This window comes from Amphiprion ocellaris, chromosome 23 (genome assembly GCF_022539595.1).
Source record: "Amphiprion ocellaris isolate individual 3 ecotype Okinawa chromosome 23, ASM2253959v1, whole genome shotgun sequence".
Lineage (NCBI taxonomy): Eukaryota > Metazoa > Chordata > Actinopteri > Pomacentridae > Amphiprion > Amphiprion ocellaris.
The window spans coordinates 1,104,493-1,121,151 of NC_072788.1; the positions used below are offsets into that span (position 1 = coordinate 1,104,493).

Below are 16,659 nucleotides of genomic sequence, written 5' to 3' on the forward strand. Positions count from 1 at the left end.
TATTTTCAGCAGTTTTCCATTTATTCCATATTAATCAGGATTTAGTTTTACTTATTAGTGGTTTAATACAACTGTGCTTCTGTCTCAACATGTGCTTTACAAAAAATGAAACAAAAAGCAGCGACAGGAAGTGCAGTTTGAGAACTCCAGACTCGACAACGTTTTACTACAGCTGAGCAGTACTTGTTAGAATTGTAAAACTTAGTGCTTGTAAGAATTTAAAACTACATTTGATAACAAGATCGTCTTCTTGACACGGTCAATTCTGTGGCAAAGTATGTCCTTGTCTTGTTCTTAGTTTGAAGGTAGAACGTTTTATTAAATACACAGAAGTTAAAGAATGACCCAAAAAGTAACAGAGCTGTTAAAAAAATAATCTCTGTCATATATGAAGTGACTTTGACTAAACTGTGTCCAGAATTTCATCTCCACAGTGTCGCTGCTTTTTTGGCAGGAAAAACAACAAATACAGCAAAGGCACATTCAACAATGACGGCCCTGATCCCTTTCTAACAAATGAAATCCAGCGAAGGATGGATAAAAAAAACTCAATACAAACATCTTAAATTCCCCTTCAGAGTCAGTGTAGGTCTGAATCCCTTTACAAAGCGCCAGCACTAACTAACAAACACGAATCTGTTATTGCACCCAAGTAGAAAAAGCAACAGAAAGACCCTGTTAGTGAAAGAATAATCTAGTGTGAGAGTAATTAAGTGTTGTGCTTCAGTTAATGGAAGACAGGATGTGTGCTCAGCGTTAGTAAAATGGTTTCTATACTGTCTAATCAACCAGGCAAACTGAAGGCTGTACAGGTCATAGCGGTTGCCAGGTTGGAGCGTTATTCCCTCTTTAAGACACAGTTATTTATACAGAACGAGTAGAAAACGCTCGGACAACGTTACACCTCAGGTGTTGCACCGAGGACTTTAGGTTGCCAGATCTTGTCCATTCAAGTGTTTGCCATGTTGGGTAAGAAGATAAAGGATTCTGTAGTAACATTCTGATCTCAGATTTTCTGACACTTTCGTGACTTAAAATGACAACGGAAGACGAGTCTCTGATGTACATTCAATACATTCTGTAGTTTTACCACAGACATGGACAGTGATGTGGAAGACGGAAAAGGATGGACGACGGCTTTATGGCCCGCTTCGGTTTGGAAAGAAAGAAAAATGGCACAAAAATATGAGTTCTTACTGAAAACTTGCTCGGATTCTCACACACAGTCCTAACAGAGTTCCTGCCATACAGATGTAGAAGGAACAAAGTGTGACAGCAGGTTTATTTAGGACTGTTTTAGCTGCAACTTTATCCATAATTTCTGTTCTTTTTTCTACTTTCTCCACAGATCAGAGTTCCTTCAACAGCGTTGGTTCCAGTTGAAGACTGAGGTTAGTGACATGAAAAGACTAACCAAACACATTGATGAAGTCAAGCTTTAATATGTTGTTTTATTAGTAAAAAGGCTCAGTGATGTTCGTCACAAATGTTAGTTAACAGTGAATTTACTGGGGACTATTTTCAGTGGCGGATTAATACACATTTGGAGCTGTAGGACTTCACAAAGATGATGTTTGTTGTTAGGTTTGTATGGAAGCCTGTGAGGGTTGAGATGTTCCTTCTTTTCCTAGTTGGCCCAGTGCAGGAGGAAGTCTACTGGTTCAGGGAGACGTTTATCGCTCTTTATTCTCTCTAAAAGGCAGATCTCAGTGAGCGGCTGTGGCTGAATGTTTGGGTTAGCTTGGACTTGTGTGGTTCATCTGCAGACTGTTTCTCTAAACAGGACTAACTATTGGAAAAGAAGGAACTTCTCACCCTGACCTCTCGGGGGCTCCACGGCGTGTCAATTTGAAGCAACCAATCAGATTGCACAGTGGAGGTGAGCTTCCTCCAGGTTTGGACTGCTAGTTGAAGGTGAGCTGCATAGGTGGGCCTCTGGTCAAACACATCTGATTGGATAGTGGCTTCAGGAGTACCGACCAATCAGGCGTGGTGCTGAGTGATGAGGTTCCTCAGCTGTTTGATGACGGTGTCAATCAGCTTCTGTCGGTCTCTGTCCGTCTTCCTGAACTGGGCAAAGACGTTGTTCTTGCGGCTCGTCTCCCTCATCCTGCAGACAGGAAGATAAGATGATCTGAGTTGTGGTAGGAGATACCTGGACTTCTGTTGGGTTCTTGGAGATGTTTCACCTCCAACCAAGATGATTGTGTAGTTCTGCCAACTGAACAGATCCAGGATCAGCTGTGGGTGTGAATGTTGGTTAAAGTGCCTGGGAAAGTATGGAGGACTGCATTCTGACTACTTATGAGAGGTAGAAGTAGGAAGTTAAACTACAGAGCAGCAACTGATGTTTGACTGAAGTTGTTGGGTCGACAAAGTTTGAAGGGATTTCTGATGTTGAGAGTGATACGTGTGTGTATATGTACATATATATACATTATCTTGATATTGTGTTTAGTTAATTGAATATCAAAACAGAAGGTCCATGAAAATACTACAGTAGGTAGATAAGTTTCTCGCCTACTTAACCGCATTGTCTACCCATCTCATTACTGTAACCTTTCATTTTACTGGAACCCCTAATTAGGAAGTCTTTACCTGGTAAATGTTGGGTTATAACTGCTGGTAGTAATTAAGTAAATACAGAAAACTTCCACCGTTTCAACAAAGTAATTGTGACTACTTTGTCTAAGAACTTCACAATAATTAACTTTCCTTAGAAACTTCAACTAACTGCACATCAGATGTTCCTGAGCAAACAATATATTATAATATAGGGAGTTTACTGTGTAAGTCATTAGGATACAGCAGTAAAAGTAATGGTTAGCCCATGGGAACATGACACTGGTAGAGAATGATGATAAGTGAGGAACTGACCCACAGAACATTTAATTATCTGTCATATTTTCTGATCTCGCAACAACATCGTCAGTGAGAAAACCCTTTAAGCCTTTGATGATCCCAACTGGACCTTCAGATCCATCAACTCTGAGATAAAACATCTGAACAGTGTTGATCTGCAGACAGAAGAGACTAAACTAGAGCTACACAAGAACAACACTGAGCCACCTGAAGGAATGAGGACGCTGCTTTGGACAGTCTCTAAACAGGGTAGAGGGTCTACAACAACCCCTATAAGTCCTGAAGTCCCTCCTCAGGCTCTTTAACCAACATTCAGACCTGGAGATTATGAATAAACACCTGGACCTCCAGTCAGTTAGTGAAGATGAAACATCTTCAAGAACCTGAAAGACGTCCAGTGACCTACTACTGATTAAAAACACAGAATGCAGTTAACTGTTGTGCTCTTAGTAATTCATCGAATGCATTCAGGAAAAAAAAACACACATCTCTGCTAGAGTCGCCTATTGAGAAGAAAAAGACTTGAAAACTCGTGCCCTCACTGTCACATGAGTCTCAGCGTGTGTGTTTTTGTGTTTGGTTGCAGAACGCTGGAGAACTGTGGATGTCCAGAAGGTTTAGGGGCCCGGCAGACCAGACCGGCCCCAGTAGGGTGCTTCCTCCTGGGCACCGACGGACCACCAGGCCTGGCTCTAATCAGCTGGAGTTTGCTTGATGTTAGTGTGTTTGAGCAGATTAAAAGTGTGTTCATGCAGGTTGTGTGTGTGTTATCAGTGTTTCCATGGATGTGGGTGTTGCTGTAGCGATAACATCTGGCCAGTAACAGCCGATAAACATCGTCACGACATGAGATTACTTCTATGTAAATCCCTGCAGTGAGATTTCACACACATTAACACAAACAGCAGAGATGATACTCACGGCTTAAACAACCTGCAGAAACACAAAAGAGCCGCTGAAATACTGACGGAGGAAGATCTAGAGGTCAACAAGTCAACTAATCAAGGATAAATAAATCAGAAACTTGTAGATTTACTGGATTAAAAGGAGCAATTCAACATTTTGGGTCATACACTGTTTGCCTTATTTCCAGGTCTACCATCACAATAACAGTTAGCCTAGCTTAGCTTAGCTTCAAAGCTCCAAATAGTTGCTCAAATCTCAACCTACAAATCTGTTTGAATTTACTTTTTCCAACGCTATTTTTTTAAGCGCAGCGAATTGTGTTTTAATCTGCATTTGTGAAGCACTTTGATCATTAACTGCAAATAAAACCTGAATTTATTCCTAGTATGAAAGTAAAACTTGCAGAAACAACAAAAAGCAGTTGAAATTCAGTTGTTTACAGTATTTCCAAGTCTACTGTAACAAGAACAGTTAGCCTAGCTTAGCTCCAAAGATTAGTAAAATCTCAATCAGCATCTACAAACCTGTTTTTGTTTTTCTGAATTTACTTTTCCAACATTGTATTTTTTTTTAAAACACACCACATTGTGTTTAAATTTACCTTTGGAAGTAGTCTATAATTAAAGATTATTATCATTTACTGTAAATGAGTAAATAAAACCTGAATTGTTGATATATTTGGGTCCTCTATGTACTTCAAGGGTCTGTAACTGAAAATATTCATAGTATGAAGGTAAAAGTTTGTGTTATCATTATACACATCATTTTAAATCTACTTTAGTTACTGTAGATAAAGAATCAGGTGATTCTGAGGAGGTCAGACGGGAACTTTTTGCTGGATTTTGTTGCATTAAAATCACTGATTAATACTCTGAGTACTTTGAAAAGAATATTATGTACTTGTTTAAATATTACGTACAGGTATCTCCAAAATGTTGATCTAAAGGTCTTCAACTTAATAACGATAAATGATTTAAATGTAACAGAATAAAGAAGTGGAAGATCCTGGAAGGAACAAACAGCAGGATGGGTGGATGATGGCTGTGTTGGTAATAGATTGATGGATGGTTACTCACTTCTCCAGCAGGGCCAGGGCGGTGTGTGGGTTCACTCTCAGGTATTTACAGGTGGGTTTCCCGTAGTCAGCCAGGTAGGTGGACCAGTCCCACTGAGTGAACAGATCCAGTAACTGGATGGAGACACAGAGGAGGAGGAGCAGAAGGTTACTCATCAACAACATGTCAAACCAGAGCAGCTTCAACACCATCAGGAACGTTTAGTGGAGGTCAGAGAAATGAACCAAACTGAGTCCTGTTTGTCTCATCAGCTGCCTTTCTACTCTGTTTGTGGAACTCCAGCCAGAAGACGATGGATTTTATGACCTGATTAACAAATATCCACTTTTACAAAGTTATTCACTGTAAAAAAAATACATGGATTTTTTTTATTTTTGCATTATTGAAATACATGAAAATATGATAGAAATTACAAAAACAGACATGAACTAGCATTGGAAACTTCTAACGGTTTTTGACTGAAAATTTTCATTTTTTACATCAAAAATCAGTTTTTTTTTCAATAATTTCAAACAAATTCTACTGTAAATTTAAGAATTACAATTAATATATAAAGAAGTGTTGATTGTATGATTTTACACTGATTAGTTTGCTGCTGAAAATGTAGAATATTTTTACACATTGGTAACCTATTAAAACTTATTTGATACATACAGTTATGCTCATAAGTTTACATACTCTGGCAGAATATATGATTTCTTGGCCATTTTTCAGAGAATATGAATGATAACACAACAACCTTTCTTTCACTCATGGTTAGTGTTGTGCTATAGTTTTTTTATTATCAAACAACTGTGTTTATTCTTTTTAAATTATAATGACAATAGAAAGTACCCAAATGGCCCTGATCAAAAGTTTACATACCCTGGAGGTTTGGCCTGATAACAGGCACACAAGTTGACACAAACGGGTTTGAATGGCTACTAAAGGTAACCATCCTCACCTGTGATCTATTTGCTTGTAATCAGTGTTTGTGTATAAAAGGTCAGTGAGTTTCTGGGCTCTTGACAGGCCCTTCATCTTTCATCCAGTGCTGCACTGATGTTTCTGGCTTCTAAATCATGGGGAAAGCAAAAGAATTGTCAAAGGATCTGCGGGAAAAGGTAATTGAACTGTATAAAACAGGAAAGGGATATAAAAAGATATCCAAGGATCTGAAAATGCCTATCAGCAGTGTTCAAACATTAATTAAGAAGTGGAAACTCAGGGGTTCTGTTGAAACCAAACCACGGTCAGGTAGACCAACAAAAATTTCAGCCACAGCTGCCAGAAATATTGCTCGGGATGCAAAGAAAAACCCACAAATAACTTCAGCTGAAATACAGGAGTCTCTGAAAAACACTGGTGTGGCTGTTTGAAGATCCACAATAAGGAGGCACTTGAACAAAAATGGGCTCCATGGTCGAGTCGCCAGAAGAAAGCCGTTACTACACAAATGCCACAAAGCATCCTGCTTACAATATGCCAAACAGCACAGACACAAGCCTCAAAACTTCTGGAACAAAGTCATTTGGAGTGAAGAGACCAAAATAGAACTATTTGGGCACGACCATAAATGTTAGATGTGGAGAGGAGTAAACAAGGCCTATAATGAGAAGTACACAATCCCTACTGTGAAACACGGAGGTGCATCACTGATGTTTTGGGGATGTGTGAGCTACAGAGGCACAGGAAACAAGATGAATGCAACATGTTATCAGAAAATACTGGAGGAAAACTTGCACTCATCAGCCTGGAAGCTGCACATGGGACATACTTGGATGTTCCAACATGACAACGACCCAAAGCACAAGGCCAAGTCTACCTGTCAGTGGCTACAACAGAATAAAGTCAAGGTTCTGGAGGTTCTCAGTCTCCTGACCTCAGTATCATTGAGCCACTCTGGGGATCTCAAACGTTCAGTTCATGCAAGGCAGCCCAAGAATTTACAGGAGCTGGAGGCTTTTTGCCAGGAAGAATGGGCAGCTTTACCATCTGACAAAATAAAGAGCCTCATCTACAACTACCACACAAGACTTCAAGCTGTCATTGATGTTAAAGGGGGGAATAGACGGTATTAAGAACTGGGGTATGTAAACTTTTGATCAGGGTCATTTCAGTAGTTTCTGTTGTCAATATGATTTAAAAAGAGTAAATACAGTTGTTTGATACTAAATGGCTTCACCCTTTTTGTGTTATCATTCATATTCTCTGAAAAATGACCAAGAAACCATAAATTCTGCCAGAGTATGTAAACTTATGAGCACAACTGTATCTGTATATTACTACGATATATTTACTACGATAAAGTTTGTAAAAGTGAAAAATTATATTTTCACAGTGAAAACTTCCACATTTTCAACATTTTTGGGAAATTTTTGAAAATTTTTTGATGAAAAAAAGGAATGTTAAAAAACAAATGTTTCTTTAAGAACATTCAGAAAAAAATCAACCAAAATCCAGCGAAATTTGCTGGATTTGGTAATATTTACTTAAAGCAAATAGAACTTTTTCTGATATGTGTAATCAATTTAGATATTTTTTACTCATTTTTTGAAAACATTTACAACTTTTTAAAATTTTTTAAATTAAATTTTTAAGGGAAACTTTTAAATAATTTTCTTCCTGAAGATTTTGCATCTTTTTTTAAAAAAAAATATATAAATTTAAGGATTTTTTTGCTGAATTTTTGAATTTTTTTTCAGACAAAGGAACGGTATTTTTTGCTACATTTAATGAGGACAACAGGAGGGTTAAACTACTGCCCTTTGAAGCTTTTTAAAACTTGAGGTCCATTAAAAAATGATTAATTTAGACCCATTTTATTGACTTTAAGGACCTGTAGCTCTGAAAAATATTCAGTTTGAAGGGAAAACCTTCCATTACATCTACTAAAGCTACTGCAGATAAAGAAGCAGCTGATTCTGAGGAGGTTTGTTCAGATTTAGTGGATTTTAGATGAAGATGATGGGCTTTTAATGGTGAACGTTGTGGTAAATAAACTCCAGGAGGATGACCCACATAGGGAGGTGTTACATAACCGGCTGCTGCCCTGCTGAACTCCAGCTAACTCAGATAGAGAGGAACAGGTCGGGGCAGGAAAGCCTGATCTGCAGACGAGCCCCAGTGAACTCTGGGTAACACCAAACACTCAGACACAAACCATATGTGAGCCAAGGATGAGAGGGAGAGAAAACCACATGTAGGGGAGAGAGGGAGGAAGAGAGGAGATGACAGATAAGGAGACAGAAGACCAGGGAGACACTAAATATCTACCAGGAGTTAGAGAAGACTGGAGTTAAAATCTGGAAACAAACTGTTGAAGCAACATTCAAAATAATAGTAAATATAAAATAATGACTTTTTGTTGATTTAAGTACAGTAAAAAAAAGTCAGATATTGTACAAGAACAGTTTTGACATTATTTACAGATTTGGCCTGTTTTTCTTTATTAATTTTATTTTACAGTCAACATGTAAATTTAACCTTTTGAAATATGATTTTACTACAATTTATCTGTATTTTAACAATTTTTTTGCATTTTTTTATTGTTAAAATACAACATTTTTAATGTCAAAAATAGGAAGTATCTACCGATCTGTTTACATTTTTTACATTAATAATATTTTTTTTTTCAACTGCAAATATCAGGTTTTTTTTGTATATATAAAGTAGTATTTGTTTAACAGTTTTAACATTTAACACAGACTGTTGATGTGGACACCATTTACAATTTTGGACATTTTTTTAAATGTGTGAAATAACACCTAAAAAAAATTATTTACCATTTTTCCACAATATACTTTTTTTCTTTCAAGGGTAAATATCTGTATAATATTTAGATTTTTGCTGATTTAAGCAACAAAAATCGTGTAATTTTATGGTCTCGAACTGTAAAAGAACTAATAATTTTTTTTGATGTAGTTTTTTTTTAGGATTTGCACAATCATTTGATCAACCATTATTCAGTCCTTAGTATATAACATTATAGCAGTTTCTAATAAAAAATACATGTAAATTTATACTTTTTAAGTCAGTGTAGTAAATCTGCACGATTTTCTCTGTGATTTCACTAAATCTAATTTTACAAAACAGTAAAACAACAGTAAATTATTCAGAATGATTTTAGAAATATTCTTTGAATCGATCAGAGCTCTACTGTCACATTTTTAAATTCTGAGACAGGATGAGTCCTATATATGTCAGGACTAAAAGGTGAACACTTCCTTCCTTCCTTCCATCCTTCCTCCCTTCCTTCCTCCTGTCCTCTCCTTCACCTCTGATTGGTGATAAAGTGTTCAGGTTGAGGTGAGGCGGTTAAAACAACAACCGTTGATGTAGGACTTTTATTTTCAGATCTGCTAGATTTAAGGTGGACTGACCCGTATAGACACTTTACAGATGGTGAACCTGAAAGGAGGAAAAGGAGGAGGAGGAGGACTGATGATGAGATAAACTGAGAGCAGATCTCCTTATTTCTGCTGTTCTATCATTGGTGTTACATCAGAGGAAACAAACGCAGCTCAGAGACACTTCTACAGGAAAAATAAAGGAGATAAAGAAAGAAGCAGAAAACAAGTTCAGAAAAAAGACTAGAGATGGAAAAATATCATTTAGAAATTAAACTGGAGTTTCAACTGATCATTATTGAAGCTAGAAGTCCAAATATTCAATCAGAAAGTCGGTTCTTCCACCTCTGATCTGAAACTTCAGTATTTCAAACATAAGTACTTCACTGCATGTGTACTTTGTATCATTGTGTACACATGTGAAGTCAGTGTAGTAAATCTGCACGATTTAAGGTGGACTGATCCACTGACGATTTAAGGTGGACTGATCCAGTGATGACTGAAGGCATACTGATCATGTACAGTGCAGTGACTTAAGGTGGACTGATCTCGTACAGTGCAGTGATTTAAGGTGGACTGATCATGTACAGTGCAGTGATTTAAGGTGGACTGATCATGTACAGTGATTTAAGGTGGACTGATCATGTACAGTGCAGTAATATAAGGTGGACTGATCTTGTACAGTGATTTAAGGTGGACTGATCATGTACAGTGCAGTGATTTAAGGTGGACTGATCACGTACAGTGCAGCGATTTAAGGTGGACTGATCTCGTACAGTGCAGTGATTTAAGGTGGACTGATCATGTACAGTGCAGTAATATAAGGTGGACTGATCTTGTACAGTGATTTAAGGTGGACTGATCCCGTACAGTGCAGCGATTTAAGGTGGACTGATCCCGTACAGTGCAGTGATTTAAGGCGGACTGATCCCGTACAGTGCAGCGATTTAAGGCGGACTGATCTTGTACAGTGATTTAAGGTGGACTGATCCCGTACAGTGCAGCGATTTAAGGCGGACTGATCTTGTACAGTGATTTAAGGTGGACTGACCCCGTACAGTGGGATCAGACTGGTGGAAATGTTACGGGGAATCGGAGGACATCTCCACACACACCTGACCCTGGATTCACCCTGAACGCTGAGGAGGCAGCAGGTCTGAGTTCACCTCCTGCTGAACTCTTCCTCCTCCTCCTCCTCACCTCACCATGACCTCCTCCTACTCCACAAACACACATTATTGCTTCCTGCCATTCTTCTGGGGACCAAAACAAAGTGATGCTTTTTTCTGCTTCCTTCACTGATCATCTTCTCATCTCATTCTCTAAATATTCTCCTTTTCTTTCCCTCCTATCCCACTTTCTTTTCTTCTTATTCTCTTCATGTTCCATCTCTCTCTCTCGTATATATTAACAATAAAAAATGGTAAATTATCTTACAGATCTTTTCTGTTGTGTTAAATTACAGAAAATATGAAGTCAAATGACAGAAAAAACACATTAATTTACATACAAAAATTGCCCAAAACTGTAAATAATTCACTCATTTTCCATCTCTCTACTGCCTCTAGTCTCTTTCTCCTCCTCATCTTTCCCTCCTTCATTTCCCCCCTCGCTGTTTAGCAGACTTGTTAATGGTTATTCCGGCTGTGTTCAGGATTTATTTGTTTGGGACCGTCGGGGAATTGCAGTGTTCCCGTTTGTAATGGCCAAACGTCAGGGTCACCCAGAATTCATCATGTTTACACTCTGAGCTGAGGATTATGCAACGCTGCAGCTATGAGGGAGAAATATTTGCGACTGAAACACAGAGAAACTGGAGATCGTTGAGGAAGAAACTGGTGAAAATACTTTCACTAATCCTGTCCGGCTCTGGTTCAAGCTGACAGACGGCAGGTCAAAGGTCACCAAAAGCAGCAAAAGTGGACTTTTATCAAGAATAAAAAGATAAAAGTCCACTCTGGCAGCTGTTTACTTTGCTGCTTCCATCTATCAATCATCCACTCAGACGTCGCTCCTAATAAAGTTTGACATTTTCAAGGTTGAGAAACACATTTAAGTTCTGATAAAAACTGCAACCAGGTCAGTTTTACATTCATTCCAGGTGTCACAATCTAAAGAATAAATCTGGTTTTTGGTCATTGTGTCTAGAACCAACTTTGAGCATCAGTATTATGGGATGTATCGTAGTTTTACTCATTCATTGCAGAAAACCCTAGATTCAAAAGGTATTCCTTCCACATTATCAGATGATCCTGGTATCTTCTGTGTGTAAAAATGTTCCTTTCATTGTCTAGAACTTGTTCTGACCAAACACCTATCACACATGCTGATATGAGCCTGGAAAGTTTACCCACAATGCACTTTTTAAAGGTTTCTCTGATGAATTATCAGAAAACAGAAACACAACCTTGTCTAAAAGGCCTTAAAATTCTGCAAAAACATGCAAAATTAATCCAAAATGACTTAAAATTGTCCACAAATTATTCAAAAAATATCCAAATTTAGTCCGCAAAGGACCTCTGGAGATCTTAAGACCTGACGTCTTCATATGTGGACATTATTTTTTTTCAAAAAGACAGTATCGTTCATAATAATGATAATAATAAAAATAATCACAATAATAAAAATTTAAATAATAACAATAATAACAACAAGAACATATATATACTATCCATATAATATAAACATAAAAATATAATAAACATAGTAATCACATATTAAATTTTATCCAGTTGTTATGTTTATTGGTTACTCCTTATCCCAAATAACTAGAAGAAATCTAAAATGGAAGCCAAACCAAAGCTTGGGTCTTAAGAGGTTAAACCAGATTTAGTCTTCAGACTGTGACACCTGGATGGATGTAAAACTGATCTGGTGTCAATCTTTACCAGAAGTCAGATGTGTTTTTCCTCCTAAATGTCATGGTTCTATCTGGTGGACTCAAGAAGTTCTGAGGATCAGAACTTCATCAGTATCATCTAGACCCCTATAAACACCAACATCTAGACCTCTATGAACATCTAGACCTCTATGAACATCTAGACCTCTAAAACCAACACCTAGACCTTCACTCAAAGTTTTATTTCCAGATATATACGAGTCCTGACGTGCGACCTTTAGTCCAAACCGTGAGTTTAAAGTTTACCACCAGCAGCAAGGAAAAAGCTTCAGCCCATCGTCTGCTCTGACATCCATCATCCACTAATCCGTCCTAAATCCTCCTTTCACCTGCCAGTCAACACTTTCTGTGTCCGTCTGCAGAATGTTTGAGGTCAGAAACGACAGAACCAGACTTGTTGGAGGAGGAAAACCAGGATGGAGCTTCTAGACGGCTGTCAGTCAGCTCTCAGTAAAAGCAGAGAAAGTGGTTTTTAGCTCCATCATGTCCTTCAGTTCGTTCCTCTCCGTCTGACACCGTCTGTCTTTTTGGGGGTAAAAAGGCCACTAAAGGGGCAACAAAGAAAAGGATTGTGTGGGCAGGTGTCTGTCAGCCTCAGGGTGGTCTGAAGGTTCTCTAATGGAAAGGTCGAGGACAGCTGAGAACCTCCCAACGTCAAAATACTGCAATTACTGAAATGGATAGAAGACTTAAAGACCCTGAATCATTTGAACATTTTCAGATCTGACTGATTTGAGGACTGTTGGAAAGTTGGAAATTTGAGTTTCTGACACATAAATGGTGCCAATGTGTGAATTTTTATTTTATTTCAATGACCTGAAATGTTGGATTTTAAACCCGTCAGCGGCAGACATTCATGGCTTCACTGATTTTATTTTTCTCTTTTACAAAATCTGGTGCAATCAGTTTATTTTTGGCGGCTTTTTGAAACGACACATGTAGAAGAATAAAGTGATTTTCCTGAAATATCACAGTTTCAAGCTCAGAGGTGGTTATGTTTCCACACATGAATACTTTCACAGGCTGTCAGAAAGTTGATGCATTGACCTAAACAGGCAGCAGCCTCCCTCAGCAGGACAACAAAACCACATCAACTGCTTGAGAAACACGACCAGGAGCCCAAACTCCAGCTTCCAAACCTGATCGAGCATCTGCAGGATGAATCAACTCAAAACCCACACAACCTAGAAGTTCTACTGTCGACGTCCCAACAAGGAGATTTCCTCTACTTCAAGAAATCACTAAAATTCCATCATTCATTGTTTGCATTCATGAGGAATTTCTGCGTCGCCGTGTCACTCATCCTATCTAATAAAGATTATTTTCATCATCTTTTTATCAGGATACAATGACGTCTAACTGCTCGTCTAAGGCTCTTACCTGATGAGTGTATATCCATGTGATTCTGGGTTACATTTAGAGATCAAAGTGGCTGTTGGCAAAAAACCCTGAAAATTTTTTTTCTAAGCAACTTTGCCAAGTGAGCGCCGAAGGTGCTCCAAGAGGCTACCGAAGGCAGCCTTATGCGAGTGCCGAATAATAAATTATAATAGTGTCATTGTTACAATTAAATTAGCATAGCATTATAGTCTTTATTAACAATAAGAATATATATAAAAAATTAAAATGACCACGCAATATTCAATGAAGATAAAAATTTAAAAATGACCAAACAATATAGATCTTCAATAGAGTCTATCTTATCAAAAGCATGCACAAATGATATCTATTCACTCAAAAAAAATGAAAAAATTGAGGTCTATTTTTGTAAAATAAAAAAAAAGTTCCTAGTTTGTCTAATTTCCTGATATATTCAGACAAGAAATCGTTGTTTGTATCTTTCTTTTCTAAAACATGCACAAATAATATTCATTCAAAAAAAAAAAAGAAAAAAATATTCTAAGTCCTGACCTGAAAAAAATTTCGGCAGAACTTCCCCTAAGGGCCAAACCCAGAATTTCATAACCCCCTTCCCTCATTAAAAGAATAGCACAAAACTGTGAAAATGTTAATAAAAATGCGGAAACATTCCTGTTAACATGTTCAGTAATGTAAACTATTCAGTAGTTTAGTCCCCCATATTTCATATATTAATCATTTCATACTCTAGTCTAGATGTGTCACTAATCTATTATAAGGATTATATTATAATATCATTAAGACAGGAACCTTAAGACACAGTAAATTATCAATATATTGATATCTATTTTTGTAAAATTTTAAAAAAACGTACCTGGTTTGTCTAATTTCCTGATATATTCAGACAAGAAATCGCCGTTCGTATCTTCCTCTTCTAACCACGACCACCGGAACGCGTTCTTGACTGTCGCATCTATAGCACGCACGTCAGCGTACCTGTCTACCTGTTTAAACATTGTCCTGACAGGTACGGGTCATTACATTTACACAAAAGCAAAGGTCGTCTATTCAATGAGCGCTATTCAATGATTCATCTCTCCTTTGTACTCAAAACTGGCGCTATTCAGTGCATCCGCTCTCGCAAATTCTCGCAGCAATGTATTCAGCATTAGATTGGAATCGCGTCAATGAACGAGATTCAAAATGGCTGCCTCCGTACAGGAATATAAACAACAAACAACGCATTAGCGATAAGAATAAGATTTTCAAAAAGAATACTATCAATCAAATTCTGATTTTCACTGAAAACTTCGATCAATTTTCCCAGATTCCCGGAAATGAACTCACAAAATTTGAAATCCCGGATTTCCGGGAAAACCCGGAAAACTTTCATCTCTGTACATTAGAGGTATTTATCCTGATCAACAAACTGCTAATATTTTTTTTATGTTTTGTGTCAAAATCTACAGCTTCATGCTTCCTATTCCATCTGCACTACTTAAATTCACTGCTCAGGGTACAGAAAGAAACATTTAAGGTCATCTTTCCCTTTCATTTAAGGGGGAATTGTGCTTTTTTTCAAAGATTAACTTTCATATTGTCCTGCAGGTCAAAACTGATCCATTTTAAAGTTTGAAAACGAGGGAAAAAAATAATTTCACAGTGAAACTTCTGATGTCCACATTTTCAACATTTTTGGGAAATCTTTGAACAATTTTTAGTGGAAAAAAAGAAATGTTAAAAAAAAGTTTTTTTAAGAACATTCAGAAAAAAATCAACCAAAATCAAGCAAATTTTGCTGGATTTTGGTTGATTTTTTTCTGAATGTTCTTAAAGAAAACATTAGAGGTTTTACTGATATATATGGAATCACTTTAGATATTTTTATTTTTTTTTACTCATCTTTTGAAAATATTTACAAGAATTTTCTTGCCAAATTTGGGGGATTTTTTTAAAATCAAAATTTTAAGGGAAACTTTTAAGGAATTATTGGAATTTTCTTCCTGAAGGTTTTCCAAATTTTCAGAAATTTGGAGATTTTTTTTCAGAATTTTTTGATTTTTTTCAGACAAGGAAACAATATTTTCGATGCCTGTAAATGAAGACAACAGGAGGGTTAATGATGTGGTACAATCCATAAATCCTTCCATTCACCATGCTGTCAAACAGAAGCTGGAAGCAGAACTTTCTACCATCATCTGCAGGAAGGAGGAGTTTATTGTTAACCTCTGGGTGAGCTGCTGACCTGAGAGAGCTTCAGGTCACATCCAGAGGTTATCTGGCAGCTACTGACTGCAGGATCAGGATCCACTAAAGCCTCACAGTTTCCTCTAACTGTTGCTCCACCTGCAGCTACGACTGGAATGAATGATCAACTTCCATCTACAAACCAGCTTTATCCATCAGAGGCATGAAGATCTGGAGGTTTTACGGCTCCTGTAGGGAGGTTAGGTTCTACTCAGGAAATTTTACAAAATAATTGGAAAATTTACACAAAAATATCTATTGATTAAAAACTAAGAGCCTCTAAATTTTAGTATTCTATTGGGTTGTTGAACTAATTCTGGGGTTTACAGTAAATTAACAGAAAAAAAAATCAATTTACGTCCTGCTTATTACATATAAGATTGATTTACAGCAGCTTTTATTGTGATTTGACCAGGTAAAAATGAAAAATGTTGAAGGCTATTGGGTTATTTCATGAAAAATCCATCAGTCCTCCTTCAGAATCAGCTGGTTCTTTATCTACAGGAACAAGCAAAGTTTTACCTTCATACTGTGAATATTTTATGAAATACAGGCCCTTGAAGTCCATAGAGGAGGCTCCAGATTCATCACTTTAAAGTGGACTTTTACTATCATTCCTGAACCTGAAAACTGAATTTTCACCACCTGACTGTTGGTCAGAGCTGAGTCAATCACAGCTTTACGGTTGTACAGAGGAGCGCAGATTTTTTTGTTTTTAACAATCTGATTAGAGAAAAATGCTGCATTTTTTAGCAAATTTATAGATGAGGGTTGTAGAAAATGAAATATCATGATTTTAAGCTCAGATTTGGTCAATTCAAAACCAGGCTTTTTCAGTTTCTTTCCTTTTTGATTCTGTTTTGTTTGTTATGTTAAAACAGATTAAATACGATGATAAAGAAAAAATATAATTTTGTTGAAATGGTGTGAATTAGCACTTAGATTTTTTCTAATTATTTCCTTCAGTTGTGTATTTTGATGA

The 16,659-nt window shown here is 37.2% G+C and overlaps 1 protein-coding gene across 3 annotated transcripts in view; it reads right to left on the minus strand.

Annotated features, from left to right (window-relative positions):
- exoc6b (exocyst complex component 6B) overlaps positions 1-16,659 on the minus strand; it is a 121,254-nt gene continuing 104,595 nt past the window's right edge. For 2 of the 3 annotated variants that reach the window (XM_023297830.3, XM_023297832.3), the window contains 2 exons: positions 4,845-4,957; positions 1-2,110 (listed from right to left, as the gene is read on the minus strand). In XM_023297830.3, coding sequence (XP_023153598.1) covers positions 1,984-2,110; positions 4,845-4,957 — 240 coding nt within the window. In that variant the 3' untranslated portion in view covers positions 1-1,983. The remainder of the gene's footprint in view (positions 2,111-4,844; positions 4,958-16,659) is intronic. The other variant, XR_008600536.1, reaches the window with a different exon arrangement.